This window comes from Podarcis raffonei, chromosome 10 (assembly GCF_027172205.1).
Source record: "Podarcis raffonei isolate rPodRaf1 chromosome 10, rPodRaf1.pri, whole genome shotgun sequence".
NCBI lineage: Eukaryota > Metazoa > Chordata > Lepidosauria > Squamata > Lacertidae > Podarcis > Podarcis raffonei.
Genome location: NC_070611.1, coordinates 37,967,687 through 37,994,464, shown reverse-complemented (window position 1 = coordinate 37,994,464; position 26,778 = coordinate 37,967,687). Strand labels below are relative to the sequence as shown.

Sequence of the window (26,778 nt, the reverse complement as noted above, 5' to 3'; positions counted from 1 at the left end):
CACAGGTTGAGCCTTCCAAGTTTCTTGAATTAAGTGATTTTATACTGGAGCACACAAATCTGTCATTCTGGATTATGACTAGATTAAAAGGTGTCCCCATTGCCATGTGGGATCTGAAGTAAAAGAGCTAACAGCAACTGCTACAAGTCCATAGCACAAGTAAAGAACAGACATAAAGTTACTTAATGAACAAATTCAACACCAATCAGAATTACATTAATTCAGAAACAAACTGCATTGCAGGATTGTAGCCTTAATTCTAGTGCTGCTGCCATGGATATGCTACAATTGATTCTAAACCTGCACACTGTCCACAACAGTTTGTGGCCACCAAAGAACAAATTGGGGTTGTCCCCAGCCCTGAATTAGCTCCCAGAGTTGTAGGGTGGGGAGAGAAAGTTAAAAAAACACACGTTAGGATATGCCGCTAAAATTATTTCAATAATTGATTCCCCCCCCCCCAAGTGCATTTCCAAAGCTTTACAATTGATTTGGCATTTCTTTTCTTTGCCAGTATATGAACTTCAGTTTGTCCTGCAAATTACTGGCAATTATTTTTCCTGTAGCTGCAAAACAGGCCTCCTAAACTTCCTGTTGCTCTTCAGAGTTATTGGATTTCTCATAATTACTGGCTTGCCCTGCCATTTCTTCAAATGGGGACATTTGCAGATCATGTTGCTTGGTTTGCAATGTCAATATGTGAAAAAAAATATGTGCCTGGATATCGGAGCAATGCATGCAGGCATGTAGAAAGAAAGCACATTTATTTTTACATTACAAATACTGGAATATAGCAACTAAATATCTAATCCATGGGAAGTATTGTGTCAATTCCAGCTTCAGAGTAGACCCATTGAAATTAATCAACATGACTAACTTAGGTCCATTAATTTTAGTGAGTAGGGCTAGGATTGGGTACAACCAACCACGTTCTTATTAGAGAGTTGATCCTAGAACATTTTGATCATTCTCACTTCATGTTTGAAGCAGTCCATTTTCAGCAGAAGAAGAAAGGACAAGCTCTCTTGAGTTTGGCCCTGCTTACCCTAGTGAACACTTCTGTTACTCTGGCACATGCTGTAGTTCAGCAGCACAGGAATTGTAATGAAACAGCAGAGGAATTGCGAGCCAATGCGTCACAGGGTTACTTACTCACAAGAAGATCCAGGAAGGGCCATCCTGCTGCTTGAGTTAACAAACTGCAATGATTCCTCAATATAAGACTGATATGGGAGTCTGAAAATCGAAAGCAAAAGCTTCAAATTAGTGTCTTTTACCCCATGGTGGTAGGGAAGGTGGCAGACTACTACAATCAGCCTTCCACTGAAGAAGCATCACAGCTTTTTATGTAATGCAACATGAAGGCCTTTACTGCCAAAGTGATTTTCCCTACATTATCTCAGCAAGCAGGTTGGCACCATTATTTCCATACGATTCAGTTGTCAAAGGGTGAGTGCATGTGCATGCACAAGATAGTAACTTGTCAAAACATCCACAGCTAAGCTTGTCTCCCCACAATATTATTTCCAGCAGTGATTGCTTTGAATGGTTAGTGGTGAACAGTTGCTAAAACTACATAAAAAGCAAGATCCATTGAAACAACAGCGATCAAGAGATCCATATGAAAAGCAGTGTCTGAAAATAACAGCTGAAATAGATAACTGTCGGCTACCTACCAAAGGAAGCAGTGATGGTGCCTGGTGCATTTCTATTTAGCAGGGCATCCCATAAAATTAACACATGACAAAAATAGCTGTGTGCCCTGTACTCAACATATTTGGGATCAACCTTCCCTAATTTAGTGCCCTGCAGATGTTGGAATCCCAACTTCCATCAGATGCAGCCACCATGGCCATTGATCAGGGATGATGGAAGGTGTAGACCAGTGATGGCCAAACGTGGCCCTCCAGCTGTTTTGGGACTACAATTCCCATCATCCCTGACCACTGGTCCTGTTAGCTAGGGATGATGGGAGTTGCAGTCCCAAAATAGCTGGAGGGCCAAGTTTGGCCATGACTGGTGTAGACCAACAACCTCTGGAGGGCACCAGGGTTGCAGACGTTTGTTATAGGTAGTCAAGGAACAAGAAGATATAGAATGTTGGGGGAGCTGATTAAATAATTACTTCCCTTTCAGATCTTGAATTCACATGGAAAATGTAGCACCATCAGGCTTTCTTTGGCAAAATTTAGACAAAGGTCACATGCACACACAAGAGAGTGCTTTAAAATGTATGAATTTGTGGCTTAATTTCCAAACATCTCCAAACTGTGTGGTTGTTAATGAAAAATGAACCTTGAGTCTTTGAGAGGAAATAAAATCTTGAAAGAGTAAGATATAGATTGGCATGAAAAGAGTTGCTTTCCCATATAAAAAATGGGTAAATTATGGGTAAGGTGGTATCTTCTTGTCCTGCAGACCCCGAGCAGTAGCTATTCCTGATCAGAGTCCATACAGCCAATATTATAGCCAGGCATGTCTCTGGAGTGCTGATTGGTCACCTGGACAAGGATGCACCTGATCCTGAAAGGATACACAACGGTCTGATTTGAGGAACTCAAGATGAAGATTATACTGCAGGGCCTTGTTTACAAGCCCTTTCCATCAGTAATTTGTCCACATACCTCACTCATTAATTATATGTACTTCTTTCTATGCCAAGTCCACCACACTACAATGTTCTACATATTTCCTCGATATCTCTGAGCTACACTGACTCCTAAAGTGATTTTGATTTTCAGGCCTTGATATTGGAGATAGCTTATTGCATCCACCTATTAGTTTGTACAGCTTTTGTTCCAATCTTTGCAACTCTGCTTGATGGTTATATGCAAACACCACCATAACAGATATTTGTGCAAATTGTTCTGCACTCCTTTCTAAAATACATTTCTGTATTCTCAATGTTTCTCAACATCTTCTTGGTTTGACAGGTGCCTATCTTGTGCCATATTTAATTTTGCTGCTGGTCATCGGGATACCGCTTTTCTTCTTGGAGCTTTCAGTGGGTCAGAGAATTCGGCGTGGAAGCATTGGAGTATGGAATTATATCAGCCCCAAGCTTGGTGGAATTGGATTTGCAAGCTGTGTAGTAAGTACTGCTTGCGTAGTAGGTAATGTGACCTGTTTCCCAAGCCTTAGTGCATACCGTGAGTTTTCCAAATACCTTTTTATTTTAAAAAGGATATAATATGCTGAAGGATTAGCTTTGTGATTTGCAGAGTACCTAAGATTTATACATTAAAACTAAGGAAGGGATCTGTCTCAGTGCCCACATAACTATGAAACTAATTAGCTGGCATGCCACTTGTTTAGACTACAGAAGCCTCCCTGAATTTGTGCCCTTCAGACAGTGGCGTAGCGTGGGTTGTCAGCACCCGGAGCAAGGCAAGTAATTTGCGCCCCCTAACCCGTGGATTTGCGCCCCCTAACCCTACAAATCTATGCCTATGAATGATGGTCCCTCTCTCTCTCTCTCTTTCTCATATTCCAATTGATTCCCATTTCCGCCGATCGATCCCCGAAGCTCTCACCCAGCGAAATTCGTGCGTAATTACGCTTCGCCACCCCTAATCCTGCCGCTTCCACCGGGAAATCATGACGGTGCGTTTCTCCTCTCCAAACTTTCCCCGGCCCTTTGCCGGCCGGCGCAGCCCTTTTGGCTACGAGCTCCCCTCCTTCTCTGCCTGCTTCTGACCCCACCTCCCCGTCCAGCCTCCCTACCTCCTGAAAAAAGGCGCCGGCGCCGAGCAGGACACCCCCTGCGGCCATTGGAGAGAGGCGGGGCCGAGGGAGGTGAGCCAATGGGCGAGGTAGGTGGCCACGGGGGCGGGCGCTGCCGCAGTCCTCGGGTGGGCAAGGTAGGAGCAGGCGGAGGCTGGCCGGCCGCTCTGACAATAGGGGCGGGCCGAGGGCACGACGCGGCTGGGCCCTGTGGACTCGCGCCCCCCAGATGTTGCGCCCGGTGCGGCCGGCACCCCTGGCACCCCCCACGCTACGCCACTGCCTTCAGATGTTTTAGGCTATGACTCTCATAATTCTTGGACATTGTCAAAGTTGTATGTGGTTGATAGGAATGGTAGTCCAAAACAAATGGAAGCAACAGGTTGAGGAAGGCTGGGTTAAGCAGGTAAGGTGCTAAAGAATTTATCTATTTATATACCGCTTACATGCCCAAATGGCTTCTAAAGTGGTTTACAAGTATAACACCAATTATAAATTCCATACATAACTAAAATACACAGTAAAACAAGCCAATTAAAAAGAATAAGCATTAAAACAGTTAAAAAAATATTAAAACAATTAGATCAGGAAGCTCAAGTTCAGGAGAAGGCTTGCCTAAACAGGTGTGTTTTCAGGAGCTGGTGAAATGCCAATGCTGATGGCACCTCTCAGCAAGAAGGGAATATAAATATAAAGCAGAGGAAATGCACATAAAATGTTTGGAATCTGCAGATGCCGTCTATGTTTTAAAGTGTATTACCTGGTCATGCAATCGTTATATAGATTGAAAATCTCTTTTAGCTCCTTGGTTTGTGCTGAGGCAAAAAGCCAGTGGCAGAGTAGATACAAAAGCAGAGTAACAACTGTAATTTTACTTTTGTATCATAGGCTAGTATGTATACATTTCCATGTACCCCTTCCTGTCCTCAATCTAGGCAAGCAAGGATATCCAGCTAGGAGGGGGGCGGGGAACACTTAGGGTTTGAAGCAGGGCCAGTGAGGTTCATTGTTGGGGGAGTTTGTTTTGTCATGAGGAGAGTTCTGACTGCCAGACAGAGTGGTTTGGAGGCTACATTTAGCTCTTGGGCCTGTGGCTTCCCACTCTTGTGGTACACTGTAAGCTCATGACTTAGGCCTGGTCCTGCCACAAGATATGATGAAGCGACTTGCTTCAGGCAGCACCATAGCAGGAGAGTGTATTTAAATCAGTCACCCCCAAACTCAGCCCTCCAGATGTTTTGGGCCTACAACTCCCATCATCCCTATCTAACAGGACCAGTGGTCAGGGATGATGGGAATTGTAGTCCCAAAACAGATGGAGGGCCGAGTTTGGGGATGCCTGGTATAAATGATGCATCAAGACTTCAACATGTTCTTTCCAAAGTTGGTGTTTGTTTCTGCATCAGATAATAGAACTTGGCCATTAGAGAGCCATGTTAAAAATGTTATTTTCTATGCCAATACTAGGAAAATTGCTTCTGAAAATATTTTACTTTCCCCACAGGTATGCTTTTTTGTGGCCCTATACTACAATGTCATCATTGGATGGAGTTTGTTTTACTTTTCTCAGTCCTTTCAGCACCCGTTGCCATGGGACCAATGTCCTTTGGTGAAAAATTCTTCACATACTTGTAAGCATCCAGTGTATTAACGTACCTTCCTTCCTTCCTTCCTTCCTTCCTTCCTTCCTTCCTTCCTTCCTTCCTTCCTTCCCCTCCCTTCTACCCTCTGTTAGAAAACATTTTAGAAGTTTAAAAAATGCTACAGAGTACGGAAACCAAGCAAACTAAAGAGGAAATCACTGAAAGCAAATATTTCAGTCCAAAACCCAGTGAATTGTTTGCTGACTCTCTAGCATTTAGATTAAGAATATCTGAGCACCGTAGCACTTATGTTTTGTATAACCATGCTGAACTGGAATGTTTCATATTGTTAAATTAAGTTATTGATCCTTCCCCAAAATACTGGTTTTCCAGTATGATTCTTAGCAATAACACTTGATAGCTAGCATAAACAATGTTCTAATTTAGAAAGGGGAAAAAATCCATAATATTTCCAGAGTTTTTTTTAGTTGGTGGTCTAACTCTTTATTTTGACATATAGACACTTTAATTGATTTCCTTGTGCATTTAGTTGCTCCTTGATTCAATTTCCCCTTATCGGGAGTTTTAAAACTCATAGTACTGGAAATGAAACATTTCCATTTATTTAGTTTGGCAGAGATACTTATGGTAGATTTTGTATGTTATTGTAACAGAGTATTGTACCTTCATATATATATATATATAATCTGGCATGCCAGAAAAGCAAAATCTAAGAATTATGATATGGTAGAGTTTGTCTTAAAGATGACACTTTCTGAACATCCACAATGGTCTCTTTTGACTTGGCCTGACACCAGCATCTTGACTGCCCATACTTGGGAACCACCTTCAAATGCCACCTTGAACTAAATTCAGGGAATGTTATCACACATTTATGAATGTGGTAAGAACATGACAGTTTTGATCTGAGAAAAGTACTGTGGATCTTGAAGGTGACAGTCCCAGATCTTGCCTCTGGCAGGTCACATCAACCAGTTACATTGACAGGAATCAAATGACGTGGAAAGATTTAATTTTTTCTTAGTATTATACAGTCTATTTGACTTCCAAAAACATTTGACTTCCAAAAACATTTGAAAACCAAGGCACGGCTTCCGATCGGCTGCAGGAGCTTCCTGCACTCAATCGGAAGCCACAGAAGCCGAGTTGGATGTTCGGCTTCCAAAAAACATTCGCAAACCAGAATACTCACTTCTGGGTTTGCAGTGCTCGGGAGCCAAAACGTTCGAGTCACAAGGCATTCGAGAACCAAGGTACGACTGTACTTGTGATTATGTTTTTCATATTTTAAACATTATTAAAATTGTTTTAAATATGGAAAGATGCTATGGATTTTGAATTGTGGCTAAAAGGGAGGATTCAACTAGTGAATTCTATTAGTGGCAGCCCTGAGCAAGAGCTTCTGCTTTTGCAATGGGGCTTCCACTGCAACCCAAAATCGGCTTGGGGGGCAGGAGAACCCCAAAACATAATGTGAGGGGGAAAGAGGAGGATCATTCCATCTGACAAGCCAAAACGCTTGTCCTTATCACCTTATTGTGACATTGAATTCCAGCCAATGATTTTATTAAGTAAGTAAATAAATAAAAATATGGATCTGACTCAGAAATACAGTACATGTTTTGCAAAACATGATTTTAACTCAGGGGTCACTTGGTAGCCCACCACTGATCAGGGGATGACCCAACTGCCATATGTCCCGGTTACATAGGCCTTCATCATTGGTTTACAGAATGATGAGCCTGAGATACCTGTCAGTCTCAGCTACATTATCCTAGCATATAGGCTGGGATTTTGATCTCAGGCTTCCTGAGGACTGGTTTCTTTTACCTATGTTACACCAAATGATATGAGCTATAACATTCAAGCATTTCTTCTTGGCTCTTGGTCATCTGCTGCATCAACATTTATCGCTCACTCTAATGGTTTGTTTGTTTTTAAGGTTTTAGTGCAGTAAACAGGAATAGAGATAGTTACATCTGTTCAGAAATGTCTCTGCATAAATCCACTATGAATGTAAGCCCATGCAGGAACATAACAGGAATTTCCAGGCTGGTGTCAAAGACCTGAAAAGTTCAAAATTCTGAAAGCAGAAACAGATGAACTGATTAACTTTTTATTTAAAGTTTCTCCAGGGGCAGGGTTAAAAGATGCGTTCTAAATTTACTTAGCTAATTTTAATAGTAGCATTTGCATTGTTTTTGCCCGAAACAGAAAGGTGCAGGTTCTGAAACGTTTTTGTGTAATGTGCTACACATTTCCTGTTGCTCTATCAACATTTACACTAAACACATAAATAAGGGTAATTGAATGTCACACTAATTATTTCCTTATTCTATTTATTCAATTTTCCTAAACATTAAGCAAAAACACACACACACAAACCACTAAAACAAAACAAAACAACAACAACAACAACAACAACCAAGAGGACAATTGAAATACCTGTGAATAATCAGACTATATTATGTCTACTTTTATATCTACGGGAATTAGGCAATAACTCATGGCCATAATGAAATAATTCCATTCTGGCATATCATGAAGCATAATAGAATGCAATCTGTCTCTAGGCTTTAATTATTTCCTGGTGACCACATGCCTTGATCTCCAAATAATAAGAGAAACAAATCTTAATTGCATTTCTAATAATATTTTTTCCTTTGCCTGAAGCAAGTATACCAGCAACCTTGAAAGTTGCCTTGACAGTTTGTTGCACAAATTTTCGTTATGAGATACATGATACTTGCTAGCTTGGTGTTACGTCTCAGTACTCAAATGTTCCCAGCGCAAACAGAGATTATGGTTACGGTAAAGTAACAGACTTTCCTTCTCTAAATAACTTGACATTAAATACATAGTTTCAGGAAGAGGTTTTAAAAATTGGCTGCACTCTCCCCTCTGGTTAATTCAGTGGCAAAGCTCACATTTATGTGATCATAGCAGGATCACAGCCCTTGGCTAAGTTCCTTATTCCAGAGGATCTCAACTGAGGTCTTGCTGAATGGGAATTCCCTGCAGGAACAGAGTTCAAGAATATAGTACTAAAAGAATAAATACATTTTAAGAACCATTTACATTTATATAAACACTGTATCAAGTTTCCGATGTACAGGATTTTCATATTCTTGACAAAAGTTGCATTGTGGAATTTTTAAGTCTGCAGTACCTATGCACAGATGCTTGGGACACAGTCTCATTGAACCCAATTGAACTTATTCCTAAATAAACATTTATAGGGTTGGACTTTGACAGTGTCTGATATAGTTCTTGTTCTAGTTCATGCATCATTTGTAAAGCACTATATATATGGATGATGCTACATTGCTGTTGCTAATAGTTGTAGTGGTGGTGTAATTGAAAGGAAGTCCGATGGAGTGTACATGTCTTGCTGTTCAAGAAGTAAATGGATGTAGAAACTCTTCTCCAGGTCTTGTTTTAGTAGCAAGGTTTTAAAAAAGCACTTATTGGAGAATTACAGTAATACCTGTTTGTCGTGATCACAGACCCATAGTAGGAAGACATTGCTTTGGAGAACAGGGCTCTTGGATTGATTGATTGATTGATTGATTGACTGATGGATTGATTGATTGCATTTCAATCTTGCCCTTCCCCTCAACTAAGGGTGGAAAACAGCAGAATAGCAAAATAATGTGATTTCCCCCAAAAAACCTTCTAAAAATTAAATTATTTAAAAACATTAAGAACTTCTAGAGCTATTTAAAAAGTTCTGCAGAAGAGGGAATTATAGCAGCTGCAGCTTTCCTCATTCCTACATTACAAATTGTATGTGCTAATCCCATTTTTTTATAGATCCCTTAAAAGTACTAATTCCAGATATGAGGCAGGGCCCAGTCAAACTATCCTCTGGTGGGCTCCCTTTCTCTGTCAATGGGCCCTCACACGTTTGTCTGTGCAACACTGAGCAGCTGACTGACGACACCTTTTTCATTTCCCCCAATGCTTCAGAATAATGCCTTGTCAGGTTCAACATGGAAACTTACAATGTCTAGATCTTTTTAATCAACACTGCTCAGGTTTGGACCAAGAAAAATAGATAAAGGGGAGGTGGCAGAGCAGGCATTGGGGGTGGGCCCTGGCAGCTCCCCTCAAAACTCTAGGTGTTGATATTGGTCCTGGGCACCAGTGATCTCTTCTCCTGTGTGCCTTGTCAGTTTACAATATGGACATATTCCATGAAGGCTAGAAATTAAAAACACACACAATTCCCACCCGGCCAAGATAGCATACCTGCAGATGTAGTGCTGTACTGATTCAAAACAATGGAAAAAACCAAAGCACTTGACCTGCATTTTTCAATGTGTGTGTCTGGATAAGCCACAAGTGGCAGTACCATGATGACAAATTATAGGAATTAGAATGCTTTGTAGAACTGTCTACATGTTGCTTTCTATTTAGGATCCAATTAATATTTTAGATTGCCTTTTCCTTTTCTGATCAGTTGTGGAGCCAGAGTGTGAAAAAAGCTCTGCAACAACGTATTACTGGTACAGAGAAGCACTCAATATTTCCAGCTCTATCTCAGAGAGTGGAGGTCTAAACTGGAAAATGACGATCTGCTTGCTGGCTGCTTGGGTTATGGTCTGCCTAGCAATGATTAAAGGGATCCAGTCTTCAGGCAAAGTGAGTAGTTCCTTTTTTGTTTTCTTTAAAACTGATTTAAGCCTTCTTCACATTTGCCACCTGAATTCTTCTCCACCACACCCCTTTGTCTATCCTCCCATAAAGTTTGCATGGAAAGGCTGGCAGCTATGACTCACCATGCTTTTCTGTAATCTCTCCAGTGGAGAAATGTTGGCACATCAACATTAAGATCGTAGTCTATTAAATACAGAAACCATACTTGGATAAAAAGAGAGGGAGTGTTGCGGTATGAGAACCTTTGTTTTGTTTTCATTTGCCATAGATAATTCTTATAATTGCATCTTGGTGTGTAATTAAAAAAGAAAAAGGAAGAAAACACAACAAAGAAATGGGATTTGTAGTTGGCTTTCTCAGGATGGATTTCTGTTTCTGGATCTGGACTGCGTCCATGAAGCAAATTGCCAGGCCAAGTGTCAAAGATTAAGTGTTCAGGATGTCAATGCCCAAAGGAGACACCTAAAAGGAAGACAGGGAACCACATGCTAGACTGTGATTCTTCATGTGGTCTGCAAGTGGAGAAATGGACATTAAAAAGCATTTGATCACACTAATTGTGAAAAATGAGAGCCCAGAGCAGCAGAGGCATTGGATGAGGCAAGGATAGAGGCCTGGTTTCAGAGGCATGGTTGCTCTGGAAGAAAAGCAGAAGCAGTGGAGATGTGAGTTCAGCACTGGAGCCAGAGCTAACCACATAGGGCACAAAGGGAAGCAGAGGGTCAAGATGAGTAGAAGCTCCAGCAGCATTTGCACACAAAAATGTCCAGCCCTACTGCACATTTCTCATTGCACATTCCATGCAACCATAATATTCTGGGGATCAGGGTAAGAATGATAAAATTGATCTGAAGATAATTTCATACAGAGTGAGCCTCCACAGTCTATGCACCTACTTTTCCTCTGCCATTTGCCAGTTTCTAAATTGCTAATACACATGCCTGATGTTTGATCCATCTATGACTGTTTTGGAACATGTGACAGTTTACTTAAAGGACTGGCTTTTTTGTTTGTTTGTTTCTATTGCAATAGGAGATGCAGGGGGAGGGGTGCTCTTTATGGAATGTGCAGATACTATCCTTTCTTTGATGTACTTTTGCTGTGACATGTCCCAGATTGAAGATAGGAGTTTGCCAGGGAAGTCATACATACCCTGCCCTGATTCTTCTTTCTGCAAGTGGTCCTGACTCACCAGTCAAATGAGTGATGTCTTCACAGAATGAGTTGGGTGAAAATACTCACATGGGAACTCTTGTCATGGCCACCTTCCCTTAGGGCTAGAGGACTGAGTCATGCCAGAATGTGGTATAATAAAACTAGTGGCAAATAAAAGCAGATTATTGTTATTATTATTCACAGGGTGCTTCAGATAAGCACAAGTCACGGGGAAATTCTCTTTCACAAGCTTCATTTTTAGTGGAACTTACACATTATGAGTCCCTCACAGATTATTCCATTAGATCCAAGACTCGTGACTGTACAATGCAATCTAACTTTCATGGGACTAAATCCCCATGTGGGGATGTATACTATTGCACATCCCTACAAATTCAGCTTCTCAATTTCATCTTCCCAGATTATTAGTTTATATAAGAGATTGTGGTGGAACAGTTGCTAAACTCTTATTTCAGCAGCAATATAACTTCTGGTACAGAAATGGTTTCCTGTTATGACTGTTATTATTTTATTTTCTTAACTAAAATATAGCCAGTACAAAATTGTTGTTGTTGTTTTATGATGATGATAAGACTCAAAAGGCAGACTTTTTAAATATCTTTTTTACCAGGTGGTGATTTTAATATCAAGTTTCTTCCTTCTTCTCCTTACAATTATCAGCATCCTTAACAAGCTACCATTCCCAGGATTCTTAGGGGGAACCCATTACTGTTAAAATGTTATAATAGTGTTTTAAATGCATGGTGTGGATGTGGCCTTAGATTAAACCCAGAGGCTCCTGTGTGCCACCCTTTGGATGTGTATTGCTTTCCCATCTCAGCAACAATTTCCTTTCCCTTCCTTGTATTAACTGTCACTACAATTTACATGTTCACTGAAGTAAACCGTAGTAAAATGCAAACATTGTTCCCTCATAACTACAATGTCCCACTTCGAACCATGATTCAAACCCCTCAGGGAGCGATGGTTTATTTTAGTCCTGGTTGTTATCCATCTAGCATGAAACAACTCTAGAAAGGGAGGAATGGGAAGGAAAAGGGGTCAAGGGGCACATTCCTGGTGTTCACTCCCAATGTGCAAATTGTGCTTTACATGTATGTTGATGTGCTGAATACAACGCAAGGATCCTCCTTTTCCTGTTGAGTATTTGAATAAAGTTGGAGCCTTGGTCAGAAAACAAGGAGTTGTTGCAAATAATGCATTGGTCAAATACATGGCCAAATCACTAAAACAATTCATATCCTTTCACGCTGAAGTCCCTTTCTTAATAGCACCGCAAGTGGCACGGTATACTTCAAAGTGTTTCAAAATATTTCTTACTTCACATGATTTGTTTCTTCTGATAAACAAGAGCAATGGATCCACAAGCTATAATTCTGCAGTTCTTCAGATCTCTGAAGCAAGCACACAATGCCATGACGGGCTTTGGGAATGTCAGATGACCTTAGGTTTCTGAATGCCCTGCGGATGTGGTTAGACTGTGGAAGACAAGGGCCATTAATGGGTTTTATTTTAACATTCCTTTCGTATTTTTCAGATAATGTACTTTAGCTCCCTTTTCCCTTATGTGGTACTTATATGCTTTCTGATCAGAGGGCTGCTCTTAAATGGATCACTGGATGGCATTCGTCACATGTTTACACCTAAGGTATGTACTTGGTTTCTGCCTATTATGTTTGATTGCTTTTGACATTCGTTTCATGCCTGAATAGTTTGCATGAACTCTTGTTTCAAGATCAGATTATATTGCAGTTAGGTGGAAGAAGTCAACTGAGTTGGTGTGTATCTGCTGTACAACATAAGCTCCATTAACAAAAAATTAAATAAAAATCTCATCCTTTTTACACTATTCAAACCAAGGCTGTGTACACACTACCATTTACTCTGCATCAAATACACTCCCATCACTGGTTTGGGAAGCAGTGTACATGTGATGTTAGCCACAATCTATATCTATCCTGTTATATTGTCTTTTTTTTTTTTTTTTTAAAAAGAGGTACTGCATTTTGATGCATTCCCCACTTAAGAGTTTAGATCTGAATTGAGAAAAGGAACGGCCTAGTTGTGCTTTAAGCTGGTAATGTCTACACTGCCAAAGTCTCAGCCCACAGGGAATAGGGACTTTTCTACCCAGTTAGCACTGTCTGCACAGCGACTTGATTCACACTCATTCCAGTGGTGCGGGATCACACAACAGGAAACCTGCTTCGTGTGTGTGTGTGTGTGTGTGTGTGTGTGTAGGAAACCTACTTCAGATTACAACCTCCACTTCTTCCATAAACATATCCAGTCAATCTGATTGGGATTACATAGTAGGGTAGCATGGGGTGACTAATTCAACATTCAACAGTCTTGAATATGATACAAACAGTTGCTTATGCCAGGCATAGTCATTCACCTCTGGTACAAAGTGCTTCTTGTGCTAGGGCTGGACAAAGATTCTAAGAGGGGCATATCAAAAGTCACCCACAGCATGACCCATAAAACACAAAGCCTCTGCCTCCATGCAGTACCCTCTTGGAAAATTCCCACCCAACAATTATTCCTTTTCTCAGCATCCATCTCACAATTTCACTCTCCACAACGGCTGCCCCACCTCATCTATGCCAATAAAGATGTAATCTTTTATTTATTATATTTTAATACCCAAGAAGTTCAAGGTAGCATTCATGGATCTGCTCCCCATACCATTTTATCCTCACAACAATCCTGTGAATTAGGCTGAAAGGTAGTGACTTGGCCATGTTCACCTTGTGGCCAATGACTGATTGAACTCCCCTGACCATAGTGTGAGTGGTTTCATATTTAGTTTAGAATATGGAGGCTTCCTGCATCATTCATGAAACAGGTTTAGCATGTCAAAATCCACTCAAACAACAATCTCATTGACTTTGCCAAAGGTCAAGTTATGCTCCCACATTACATATATTCTAGAAACATTTTCTCTTAATTTACTGTATTTATTGAAGAAATCAGGATTTTCAGTTGCACTGTTTAGAAGCCACATGTGCCTCACAACTCAGTTTCGTGCTTATTCACCTACATGCGCACACCCCTGCATATGCAAAGGCTTACATGTTCTCTGTCCTGTAACAAAGTGGGTTAATGTGAAAGCATCAAGTAGGATCATAGAATTGGAAGGGACCCCAAGGATCATCTACTCAACCCTCTGTAATGCAGGAATCTCAGCTAAAGCATCCATGGCAGATGGCCATCCAACTTCCACTTAAAAACCTCCAAGGAAGGAGAGTCCACAACCTCTCTAGGGAGACCATTCCACTTCCACAGTCCAGAAGAGGACTGCATGATAAAATGATGGCAAGACTCTAGAGCAGGGAACCTGTAGCCCTCCAGATGTTGTTGGCCTACAGTCTTCCTCATTCCTGAGCATTGGTCATGCTGGGTGGGGCTAATATGTGCCCAACAAACTCTTGAGGGTCACAGGTTCCCCACCTGTAATCTGGGAATAAGGCCCATTGAACACAGTGGAGCTTACTTTGAGCAGACATGAATGAGGTTGCACTGGAAATCTTGTTCTGTTGGGAAGTTATAAAATCTTCTTGTGTGTTCAAATGCTTGGTTTTACTCACTATCTTCTAGTTTCTGTTGTGGAAAACTCACAAGTCCTTAGTCAAGATCATTCATACAAAGTAGCCACAAGTGTCTGTTAAAAAGACACTCCCTTCCCTCTAGACAAATACATGGTAGAAGACTGGGAGCATTACTCATGTCTTAATGATGAAAAACTAAGCCAGAGAATGATTAAGAGATTTAGGAAAAGTCACACGGGAAGTCTCAAGCCGCAGCTGGATTGAACTGAGATCTTGCTAATCCCTCTGTAGATGGGAACCCCTGACAGTATATAAGAATTTTTTTCTTTCAGATTTTCTGTGCACACCTTAAACAAGTAGCTTTGTGTGGACAGGTTTACAGAGAAGTAATGGTTTTTTGGCAGACCAAGCCGATCGCAAAATCTGTTGGGTAAACCGCTTCCTTGACAAAATTCTGCTTTCCCTTCTAGTTACTTATGATTACATTTAGATCCCACCTTTCCACCAAAGTGTTCAAGGTAGCTCCTTCTCCCTCTCTTCATTTTACCTCTCCATTGTCTTCAAGAAGGAGAGAAAGAAAGAATGTTTCTGACATTTTTCTGCTTGCCCCCAAAAGGGTCAAGCAAACAAAAGTTCGCAAAAGAAAGAAAAAAAACAAAACAAAAAACCTTGGTGAGCACTTGCAAAGCAACCTCTATCACCACCCCTTCCATTCCTCTGCCCCAGGGCCCAGAAACCTGGGGCCTAACTACATGTGACATTAAAGATGTGATTAGTAGTATTGACAATAACAAGCATGGTGTATCAAGACTGCTGGGAGGGGATATTTAAGCCTACAGTGATAATGGGAGCCCCTCCCTAATTTTAATTGCCTAGGAAGCAGGAGGATTTCATGAGGACTCTAGATAGAGAGGGAAGGTTTAAACCATTCCTCTAAACTTCTCTCTGTGTGCAGCAACTCCTCAATGCTTGGTATTTTTTTAAGCACAATATCTCTGCCAATCACAGCAGCTATGTCAGAAAGGTAAAAGAAGATAGACGCAGTGGGACACCTCCTTCTCATGTCCCAAGGGTGAGCTTGTTCCTGGATATTTTGTAATGCCAGGTTCCTTGAAGTCATCTCAACACAGGCTAGTCACATCAGGGGCAGATTTGGGTCATTCAAATTTCAGCAACGCCCTGTGCAAAGCCAAAATTTGGTGCCTCCCCTGCCCCTCGCCTTCCGTTTTGCTCAGTTCACTACATCATAGTTATGGCATGCTAAGGCATCTCCTAGTACTGGTCATACTGCCCTAAACTCACCTCTCATCACATTTAAAGATAAAGGTAAAGGACCACTGACAGTTAAGTCCAGTCGCGAATGACTCTGGGGTTGGGGCGCTCATCTCGCTTTCAGGCTGAGGGAGCCGACATTTGTCCACAGACAGTTTTGGGTCATGTGGCCAGCTTGACTAAGCCGCTTCTGGCGAAACCAGAGCAGCGCATGGAAGTGCGCTGGAGTGGTACCTATTTATCTACTTGCATTTTGACGTGCTTTTGAACTGCTAGGTTGGCAGGAGCTGGGACCGAGCAATGGGAGCTCACCCCATCGCGGGGATTTGAACCGCCAACCTTCCGATCGGCAAGCCCTAGGTGCTGTGGTTTAGACCCCAGCACCACCCGCGTCCCCTCATCACATTTACCTAGGACCAAATTCCATTAAACACATTTGCAGTAGGTGTAGACAGGACTTCACTGTAAACACAAACATTAATCCTAACAAGCTACTTTATCCTGTCAAACCATTGGTCCATCTAGAGTTAATGTCATCTACCCTGACTGGCACCTGCTGTCTGGGGTATCAGAGGTCTTGCCCAGCCCTACCCAGGGATGGCAGGGATTGAATGGAGCCTTTCCCTCATGCAAAGCTTATGCATTCCCACTGGACTATGGCCCATCCACCAAAATTCTGCCCATGTTCACTCAGAAGTAATTCTGATTTGCTCCCAAGTAAGTGTGCTTAAGAAGGTAATTGTACGCAGGATGGCACCCTCAAATCTCCATTTCTATCTATTAATTGATGGGGTTATAAGGCTTGATATATAGGTTCCCCTGATATCAGTGACAATTACTTAACATGCATTTAGGGCAAAATTGCTAGGGAGAGCTTTTCCAATTACATGTATAATTCCCCAAGCCTTAGTTAACACCCCAGTTAACCTCTGGTGGAAATTCAAACAGAATGAAGTATGTATATTTAGCACCATCTAGTGAGCAAACTTTGCTATAACTGTAAGGTGATGATGTGCCTCATCTGTGGCACAGTGTAGTGTTTCTATGGGGAAAGTTTCCTGTCTAAATGTTTTTAATTATACTTTATAGTACAGAAAAATCTCCTTTTAGCTGTGGAAAAGATTTAGGAGATTATTTAGAAAGTTTTGTAAAGCTGAAACATTTGCTTTTAATAGAAATCATAATGCCTAATAGAGATGTAAATAATGGAACAATGGTTTGTTTTGTTACTCTCTATTTACTATTAGAAGGCTTATCTAGAAGGAAAACCTATTAAATTCATCAAGACTTTCTTCCAAGTGTATAGTACTGCATTATAGTAATACTAATGACATCTAAAATATATCTAAATATATCTAAAAATTCACCTTAATCCTTTATCTTGCTAAAAATTTGTTCAGTTGCTTTGACCTTCATAGAAGAAATCTCACATACTCACATCAACATTAGCTGTCCTAGTTTCATTACTTATTTATTGTATTTACATTTGCAATTTCTAAACCACCCTTCATCAGTTATGATCACATGGCAATTTACAGTCAAACACCAGTACAGTACATTCAAACATTAAATTCCAATAATGCTTGGAAAACAGTTCCTGGAATGATAGTTTGCCTGTTGTTTTGGCAGCGATGATATTTTGCACACTATTCAATTAACAACATAGAATTAATAATAATGCATTAGTGTCTAAATATTTTTTTTGCTGCTTATAAACACAGCTGCACAAAACCCTTGTTGACTGACATTGATGAAAGCTGTTTTTAAAGTGTGTGTGGTTAGCAAATATATTGATTTTTGAATGATGTATTTCTTGTGATACATTTTGACCAACCTGCAATGCAAAAGAATGAGACAATGTACAGAATGCAAATTCAGTTTGTGGATTGAACATTTGGGTGAAAAATTTAGGGTGCTGGGGGTTTTCTTCCTGGATTATTTGTTGCCTCTCCATTTAGGAGAAATGCTGTATTTTGTAGCTGACATGTATTGTGTCTAATTTCAAACAGCTTGAAATAATGCTGGAGCCCAAGGTCTGGAGAGAAGCTGCTACTCAGGTGTTCTTTGCCTTAGGGCTTGGATTTGGTGGAGTCATTGCCTTTTCAAGCTACAACAAGAGAGACAACAACTGCCATTTCGATGCTGTTCTGGTGTCCTTCATCAATTTTTTCACTTCTGTGCTGGCAACTTTGGTGGTGTTTGCTGTTCTGGGCTTCAAAGCAAATATCATAAATGAGAAATGCATTATCCAGTATGAATATTCATTTCCTTATCCATTTTTATAGTATATTTCACTTAGGAATTCCCACAGCAATTCTTTGGATTGATGGTGTGTATGCCTATATTCCCTTGTGTTTTGCAGAAATTCCGAGAAGATTGTCAATCTTTTGAATGTCGGCAATCTGAGCAAGGCTATTATACCTCATCATATTAATTTATCGAGCATCACAGCAGAAGATTATAATTTGGTTTATGATATAATCCGGAAGGTCAAAGAAGAAGAGTTTCCCCTTGGACTAAAACCCTGTCAGATTGAAGATGAACTTGACAAGGTGAGAGTGATACTTCCATCTTTGATGCAAAGATTACAGACTGTTTTAATAATCCTTATTGACTGCAGGACAATTTTGATATTTATAGATATTTTCCACTTCCTAATAGCTTTTCTGACTCCATTGTTCTGCTCCCTCTTTCCTCCTCCTTCTCTCTTCATTGATTTTGCCCACCTTATACAATATTTTGACTTGATTTGCCCCTGTTTTGCCACCCAAGTTTAATACTTTGGCTTTCTCCTTGACAGGCTGTTCAAGGAACTGGTCTAGCTTTCATTGCCTTTACAGAAGCCATGACCCACTTTCCTGCTTCTCCTTTCTGGTCAGTGATGTTCTTCCTTATGCTGGTTAATCTGGGGCTTGGCAGCATGTTTGGAACCATTGAAGGCATTACGACACCAATAGTTGATACTTTCAAAGTGAGAAAAGAAATTCTGACTGGTGAGTTGTTACGGATTTCTTTTCCTCAGTTCTACTTCATTCTAAGAAATGTTAACAATCAAAATGACCCGCTTGGGGACATGGTGGCAGAGAATTCCATTTCTACTAACACAAAACAAGTTGCCAAAATTTTGCACCCATAATTCTTCACAAATAAAAATAAACGAGACCTAATTATATTAGGGGTTCCTATATTAAAAAGAGTGACAAGTGAGCCACATATTCTGAACTCATATATTTGACAGTGGTTTGTTCAGAAACATGGTAAAGGGTAAAGGAAACATGGATATATCATTCAAGGACATAATTTAGTACAGAAGCCTGACATCTTTCTTTTTCAAAGCAGAGTGCTATTTTCTCCTGTTCTGATTACCATTCATCCATTCCTGAACTATTTAGTTGAAGGGTCATATTTCAATGGTAAGGCAGTTGTTTTGCATTGCATAAAGTCCTGGGTTCAAACCCCAGCACCTCCAGGGAGGGCTAGGCATGCCCCTGGTCTGGAACCCTGTAGAGTCACTGCCAACCTGTGTACACAATATTGGGCTGGATGGACCAAGGGTCTGACTTGGCAGCTAGGAGATACAGTAGTTTGTTTTGTTTCTGAACGCAGGAGAACCCCTCTTCACAATTCTGGATACTGAAACCACTATCTCTACATTTGTTTGCTTGTTTGTTGTACTTATTTATACAGGGCGAGTCCTTTAAAAGAGGCCCAGTGGTCCACAGGGCCTCTTTTAAAAGACTCACCCTGTAGTTACAGTAATTGTGTCTCTTCATACAACATGAAACCAAGCATAAGAGCAAGAATAAAATAGGAACATAAAATGCTCATCCATAAATATATATATATATATATAACTGCAGATCCAAATCCAACCCGACCCATGGCCAAGTTGAGCATGATCATTTTTACAGTTAGAGGAGGTACCACATTCACTTAATCATGAAATCTCCCGTGTCAGGTGTTCACTTCTAGCATTTTGAGGGGTGTGAGGGTCAGAGTGGGGAAAGGCTCAAGTCCATTCTCAGTCTCACCACATCTGGAGGTGAAGAGTAGGGAAGAAATGAGAGAACAATCCTCTTGTAGACCCTTACTTTACAATAACCACTTCCATGCAAGAAGAAAAGATACTGTATCCACTAACCCAAGAAAATAATAATAATCAGAGAAGCACTGTATCTAGAATATATCAAGAATATGAATGGATGTTTGATATCTCTTCCCTTATCTTACTTATGTGCTTTATTGCAGTTGTCTGCTGTCTTCTGGCCTTTTGCATTGGCTTAATATTTGTACAGCGGTCTGGTAACTACTTTGTAACTATGTTTGATGACTATTCAGCCACATTGCCTTTGCTTATTGTCGTCATTTTGGAGAATATTGCCATGTCTTATGTTTACGGGATAGACAAGTAAGTGCACATCTTGAGTTGTTCATATAGCTAACATTGTTGGCAATTAGGAGCATCACAAAACCATACATTAGCAGCAGCCCACTTGAGCTAATGATGTTCTTTTTTCTCCACTGCCTCTCCCACTCCAGATTCATGGAAGACCTAAAGGATATGCTTGGCTTTTCACCAAATCCATACTATTACTATACATGGAAATATATCTCCCCAATTGTTTTGTTATCTTTGCTGGTAGCTAGCATTGTCCAAATGATATTAAGCCCCCCTGGTTACAATGCATGGATTGAAGATAAGGTGAGTGATGATTTTTTAAAAGAAACATGCATCATCAGTGACTGTAAGTTTTAGGCATATAGAGTGCATATATGACCACATAGATTCTTTTTGCATTGTATTTTATAAATGCACACAAAGTGCACAGTGCTGCTAGATCACTGCAGCAACCTTGTAAATAACCCTACAAAAATAAAATAAACTCTGCAGACAGATTAATAGCCTGTATTTTTATAGTAGCTGTTGAGAAGGTGACGTTTCTCCTCCTCTGCAGCCAGCATGGAAACATAGAATAGGTCATCTTAACAGTCTGGAAAACAGACTTGTGAGAGAGAGATGGAGTGATCCATTCTTCTTCCACAAGCTTACTGTGTTTTAATGCTTGTTGTGAAGGAAGAGACTTATCTTCCTCCGCTACTGGCATAGAAACCAAGAGGACTTGCAAAAGAATGACAGAATGATCTAGAAGGGGGCATCCACCCGCTCTATCAGCTTCCTCACTTGCCTGCATGAATCCCTTGTTGCCAATGGCGGTCAGATGAATTGTTACATACAAGGCTATATGGCACAAAAAGGGACTTGATCTAATCACCCTACAATTGCATGAAGGTTGCCTTTTAAGTGTTTTATTAATGCTCATATATGTGCATTGGTGGTGTGGAGGTTGTAAAAGACCTGTATTAATGGAAGGAACTGTGTGGCAGATTGTGGGCACATAGTTCACAACTGCACACAGTTTGCAACATAAGAAGAAGAACAGAAGATTCTTAATGGATCGCTTGTACTGGGGGGGGGCAGGGGAATTTTGGAATTTCAAAAACCAGGGAGAAATTTGGATAAGGAAAATTTTGGAAACACCTCTATTTCTGCACTTACAATTTGGGGAGGAATTAATGAAACAACTTAAAAAAGAAAGGTTTCTGAGAGAGCAGTACAAGGCTAGGCTTAAGGAAGGCAGATGTGTGAATGATCTTTCTGAATTTTTTCTTGGTCTATGCAGGCGACCGATGAATTTCAAAACTACCCAACCTGGGGGCTGATAGTCTGCGTGTCCTTGATTGTTTTTGCAATGCTCCCTGTCCCGGTAGTCTACCTGATTCGCCGCTGCAACCTTATCGACGATAGCTCTGGCAGCTTGGCAGCGGTTTCCTACAAAAGGGGGCGTATTATAAAGGAGCCTGTGAATCTCGAGGGAGATGACACCAGCCTGATCCATGGCAAGAGTCCAAGCGAGGTGCCATCTCCAAATTTTGGGAAAAACATATACCGGAAACAGACTGGTTCTCCAACTGTGGACACTGCCCCCAATGGCCGCTATGGTATCGGTTACATAATGGCAAACATGTCGGATATGCCAGAGTCTGACTTGTAGCTGCAATGCAGTGTTGATGCCTCTGTTCTTGGAACATTTGTTTCTCTTACGAGAAGTGGTCGGCCTCACTTACCAGAGTGCAATCTCAGGTGCCCCATGACTCTGTGCTTAAAAACATCCTGACATGTGGTACAAACAAACAGCTTGACAATTCCCTTTGGCTTGATTTTTTCTGGTTTCCATTTGTACTGAAGGGAATGCACATAAAAATATCAGTCAGTGATGGCATAGCCTTGCCAGGATTGCCAATTTTTTAAAGAATTATTTTTGCATTTAATTTGAAAGTTTTCTATCTTTAAAGTACAGGTGTTACCTCAGTTTGTAACAATTTTTTAAGTGAATTCATATTTCTCTACTGCTGTAACTGGAATTTCCTTCTTTGTTCCTGCAAGTTAACTCCCCCAGTATTGGAAGAAAAAATTAGCTCCAAAGAGTTCGCCAATCCTGTATTGACTGCACTTATTTGTACATACGTTTTGTAGATATCCTGTACTTTTTTTAAGCACTTGCAATTCCTTAGGCTATTAGCTGAGTAAAAAAAAATCAAAACAAACAAATTTTAAACCCTGCAGATTATTTTCTTACATGTAATAGCTGTATAGAGCAATAGTATTAGAAAACCAAGTATAATGATGCTGGAAACACAAAATTCCTCACACTCTGGGGAACTGCATATGACGTGGCTGTATTTTACATACTATATTTGGTTTTTTCAGTGTGAAAATTATGTAAGACTGAGTCGCTCCAAGACTCTTAAAAGATTGTGCAGATTCTGCATTTTTCTAAGCTGTGTGCCTAAAATAAAAATATAAACCCTTCCTAATATTTATTGTGGTTACAAGATTATATATATTATATTTATATATAATATACTTGTAATGTACATATGTATAGTAATGTTGTATGTAACAGCTTCAAACCCTGAAGCAAGATGGCTTTAAACCTGTTTTTTTTCCTGTTTTGCTTGTTTTATGCAAAAAAGAAATCCCCTCCTAAGTCGGTGATAATTAAAAATTGTATACCATTACATTTAATCTAGGAATAAAGAGTGTGGAAAGGTGTTTTCTTTGTACTTTCTGGAAATTTGGGGCTGGATTTGGGGCAGGTGGTCCCTAGCTGGCCCAGGTTGGTGGAGCTAAGTATTCCTATTTAAACATCCATAATTAAAATGTACAACAAACAAGCCCATTAAACCAGCACATAAATTAAAACAGCAATGAAAACAATTAAAACAAGAGGTTAAAGTTGGGAGATCAGGGAACTGCTTGTCTATACAGGCGTTGTCTTCAAGAGCCGGCAGAATGCCAATACTGATAGGGCCTCTCATACTTAATACATTTACTGGGCAGTGGAGGGGATGTACCAATGTTTCTGCAGGACTGCCAGGCTGAACAAAGAAGCTGCATATTTGAGAACAGACTCAGACGAATGGAACCACCAATGTTTCTGTGTTCTTGATTGCTGGAGCAGAAGCCTTTCAGCAAAAAAGGGCCTGTGAAGGAAAGCATACTGTGTCTGACTTCACATCAGAAGACTGCATGATTGGATCCTGCCTGGCCTAAACTCCAGGCCACTGGCTTTTGCACTGAGGCTGTGCACAGTTTGTGGCCCTCTTTTCCGCTGGTCTCTCAGTGGAAAGGATTTAGGCAGTGGGAAGCATGGAGTATCTGCTGGGCTTGATCAGTGGCCATTGTGTTCTGTGTAGCAATAGAGGGTTGCCACTGTGCACAGCAAGGCTCAAACAAGATTTCATCATTATACCCCCCCCCCCCAATATTAAATGGTGGCCAGCTCTAACCCTAATCAGACTGAGCTATGGAAGTCTTTTTCTTCTTGTTGCTTATTAAAATTGTATAACACCCTATACCTGTATATCTCAGGGCAGTTCACAACATAAAATCACAATATAAAAAACAAAAAATACATAATAAAAACAAAAACAACCACCACCCAATAATTCCCCTTCCACAGCACATTTTAAAATGGCATCAGATGTCAAGCACCCAAAGGCCTGGTTAAAGAGGAATGTGCCAGCTGAACCTCCTTGGGGAGAGCATTTCATCAATGGGGAACCACTGCAGAAAAGGCAGTGGCTTGTTATGCCAAGCCCCAAGCGCCCGCCGCCCTGGTTCCAGTCCAAAACACATTAGACAGATGCTCTTACTTCATTCCAGCAAGTAACAAGACAGACTCTGCAGGCTTTGCAGCAGGCACAGGACTCAGGAGTCAAAATACAATTGAGGAGTAGCCAAGAATTTTGGAACTGGATGGAAGTGCCAAGCTTGTGTGGTGTGCTCATGTGCAATACTCTCTCACCTTGTGGGAATATTGAGATTTTGAGGGTCTGTTCCCATCTGTGAAAGCAGTGCCTTGTTCTAGGTGAAAAGACTGCATCCTTCTGTTCAGGTTGCTTCCGCCTCCTGTTTTGGCTTCCCCCTCTGCTGATCAAAGCCCTTCCCAGCCTCCATTGAGACTCTACTTTGCAAGAAGGTCACAGGGGATAGCTAGCACTCCTGCTACCTGTCCAAAGCACAGGAGCCATCTCCGAGGGCCCTGGGGGCCAAGGCACCCACAATTTTTTCATTGTGGGTGGTGCACACATGATATCACACAGTGTGCTGAGACCTGATGGAGCCTGTCGTGCCCTCTGAAAGGCCCGGGCCTTTTGGAAGGCACAACAAGCCCCATTGGGCCCATCACGTGGTATGACATCATGTGCACACCACGGTGCACTAGGTTACGTCATGCATACAATGTGTGTGACAGCACATGCGCACACCGGGCACCCACAACGTGGGGCAGAATCTGGCATGCCTGCTTCAAAGTGATTGAAGTTGGGGTGGAAAGGGAAGGTCCCATCCAGGTTTTCTCAATTTATCCCCGCCTCTATTTCTTCTTCCCCTTCCTCCTGCATCAGAGCTTGCCTATCCAAGTATGATCCCAACATCACTTCTCAGCTCAGGAGACCCACGTCCTAATTCAATCAGAGCAACATTTTCCCATTCACTAGAGGTTCCACTGCAGCTGCAGCTGTTCTGTTCCATTCTGTTTCAGGCCAATTAAAGTTCTAAAATCAGGCTGATGCACATGAAGCAACTGGTTCAGTTCTGCTTCACTTAAGAAAATGTAAAGATAAAGCACATTATTATGATTATTTGTGCAATGGAGCAGGGTGAGTTAATAGATCTCAAACTGTTACTGCTGTCAGTAGTAAGAACTACTAAGCATGCTGGAAATGAAACAAATTTTAAGAACTGCAGTACATTTGACATTCTTCTATATTCTCATAGTTTAACAATACAGAAACATTTACACAGGTGACAAAGCAACCAACTTGGTTAGTAAAACAATCACAGAACTGTCACCATGAACAACATTACATGCTTCAACTGATTTAACAGAACTGATGTAATAATCTGATACCAGCTCACTTCAGCCATTCAGCATCTGTGGGTACCAAATACATGGAAGGGCTCTTTAGAGTGGATTGAGTAGCCTTGCACCCTAGATGCCAATATATATGCCGGCCACTTGCCTGGCTAATACATGCAATTGGTGCTAAAATGAAAGGGACCTTGTGTGCACCAAATGCATGCATGTAAGTGGGAGAGTTTAGTCTAGCCAACACCTATAAGTAAGGAACTTCACAGAGGAGAGCAGGGGAACCAGTAACCAGAGCTGGCCCACCACTGAGACAAAGTGAAGCACCCCCCAGTGGTTTAGCGTCAGCTCCAATTTTGTTGGCACTCCATCACCTGAGTTCTGGAGATGACGGTAATGGGCATATATCCCACACGTCCTGAAAAAAGGCCCATACATTTGCCTAATGTGGTACTTCTGTACCAGTTCAGAAGGCAGCTCTATGGGCTTCACAATAGATTAAGCAATGAAGGCTGCATTTGTGACCTGAACTGGAGGCAGCAGAATACAAACATTCAGGATATCTGGGGAATTTAGGAAGGTTGCTCCCCAATCTCATCAGGGACATTCAGCATGCTGGTAGGATCCTGTTCTGATTTTATCATCATGCTATAATACCCTTAGGGTTGCCATATTTCAAAAAGTAAACCCCAAAGTTGTTGAGCCTTAGAATGACAGCCCTATTCCACCTCCAAAATAGGGACAGTGGTTCATGGGAGACCATCTGCTTCCAAGCCAAATCTCAGGCATTTCCAGGAAGGTGGGGAGAATGCTGAGCTTGATGAACGAATGGCTCAAAACAAGGCAACTTTTCCCATTCCTAAAATGCTGCTGTGACCATGGGAAGTTTCTTAATGTTTAAACAACTTTTTTTGCTATACTCCAGTCACTAAACAAGTTTAATAATATGCTCTGCCACAGAATCCTTTCACAATTGTATCTATTATACATTTTAACGAGCTGCTCCTCTTCTATGTGTGAAGCATTTTTAAAGTGCTAAATATTATTAAAACATTAACTTTGTAGCAGCAAAGTGCTTCCCCATCATTTAATAATTAAAAACTGGAGTTAGGTTTCTCCCAGCCATGGGCTACCTCTTCTTGTTAAATATTTTACAAAAGTAATTGCTTTGCCCTCACTTCATTTTTAACATCCACTGAATGGCTTTAAAACCTCAGTCTTTTCCACATGACCCCAATGTGCTTTTTGCCAAAGAGCATGTTAAAAATTTACCCCAATCTCTTGCTCTCCATTCAATCTAAATTTGAAACATTTTGGTATTTAAAATTTTTATATCTCCTGAAAAGACTGCTTTTCCCA

General features: G+C 40.9%; 1 protein-coding gene across 3 annotated transcripts in view; it reads left to right on the top strand.

Annotated features, from left to right (window-relative positions):
• The window catches only part of SLC6A15 (solute carrier family 6 member 15), a 42,372-nt gene extending 19,273 nt beyond the window's left edge, over nt 1-23,099 (top strand). For all 3 annotated transcript variants that reach the window (XM_053405474.1, XM_053405473.1, XM_053405475.1), the window contains exons 3-12: nt 2,934-3,091; nt 5,228-5,354; nt 9,790-9,971; nt 12,700-12,810; nt 17,995-18,236; nt 18,348-18,537; nt 18,786-18,978; nt 20,234-20,393; nt 20,525-20,687; nt 21,667-23,099. In XM_053405474.1, coding sequence (XP_053261449.1) covers nt 2,934-3,091; nt 5,228-5,354; nt 9,790-9,971; nt 12,700-12,810; nt 17,995-18,236; nt 18,348-18,537; nt 18,786-18,978; nt 20,234-20,393; nt 20,525-20,687; nt 21,667-22,038 — 1,898 coding nt within the window. In that variant the 3' untranslated portion in view covers nt 22,039-23,099. The remainder of the gene's footprint in view (nt 1-2,933; nt 3,092-5,227; nt 5,355-9,789; nt 9,972-12,699; nt 12,811-17,994; nt 18,237-18,347; nt 18,538-18,785; nt 18,979-20,233; nt 20,394-20,524; nt 20,688-21,666) is intronic.
• The last annotated feature ends 3,679 nt before the right edge of the window (nt 23,100-26,778 follow it).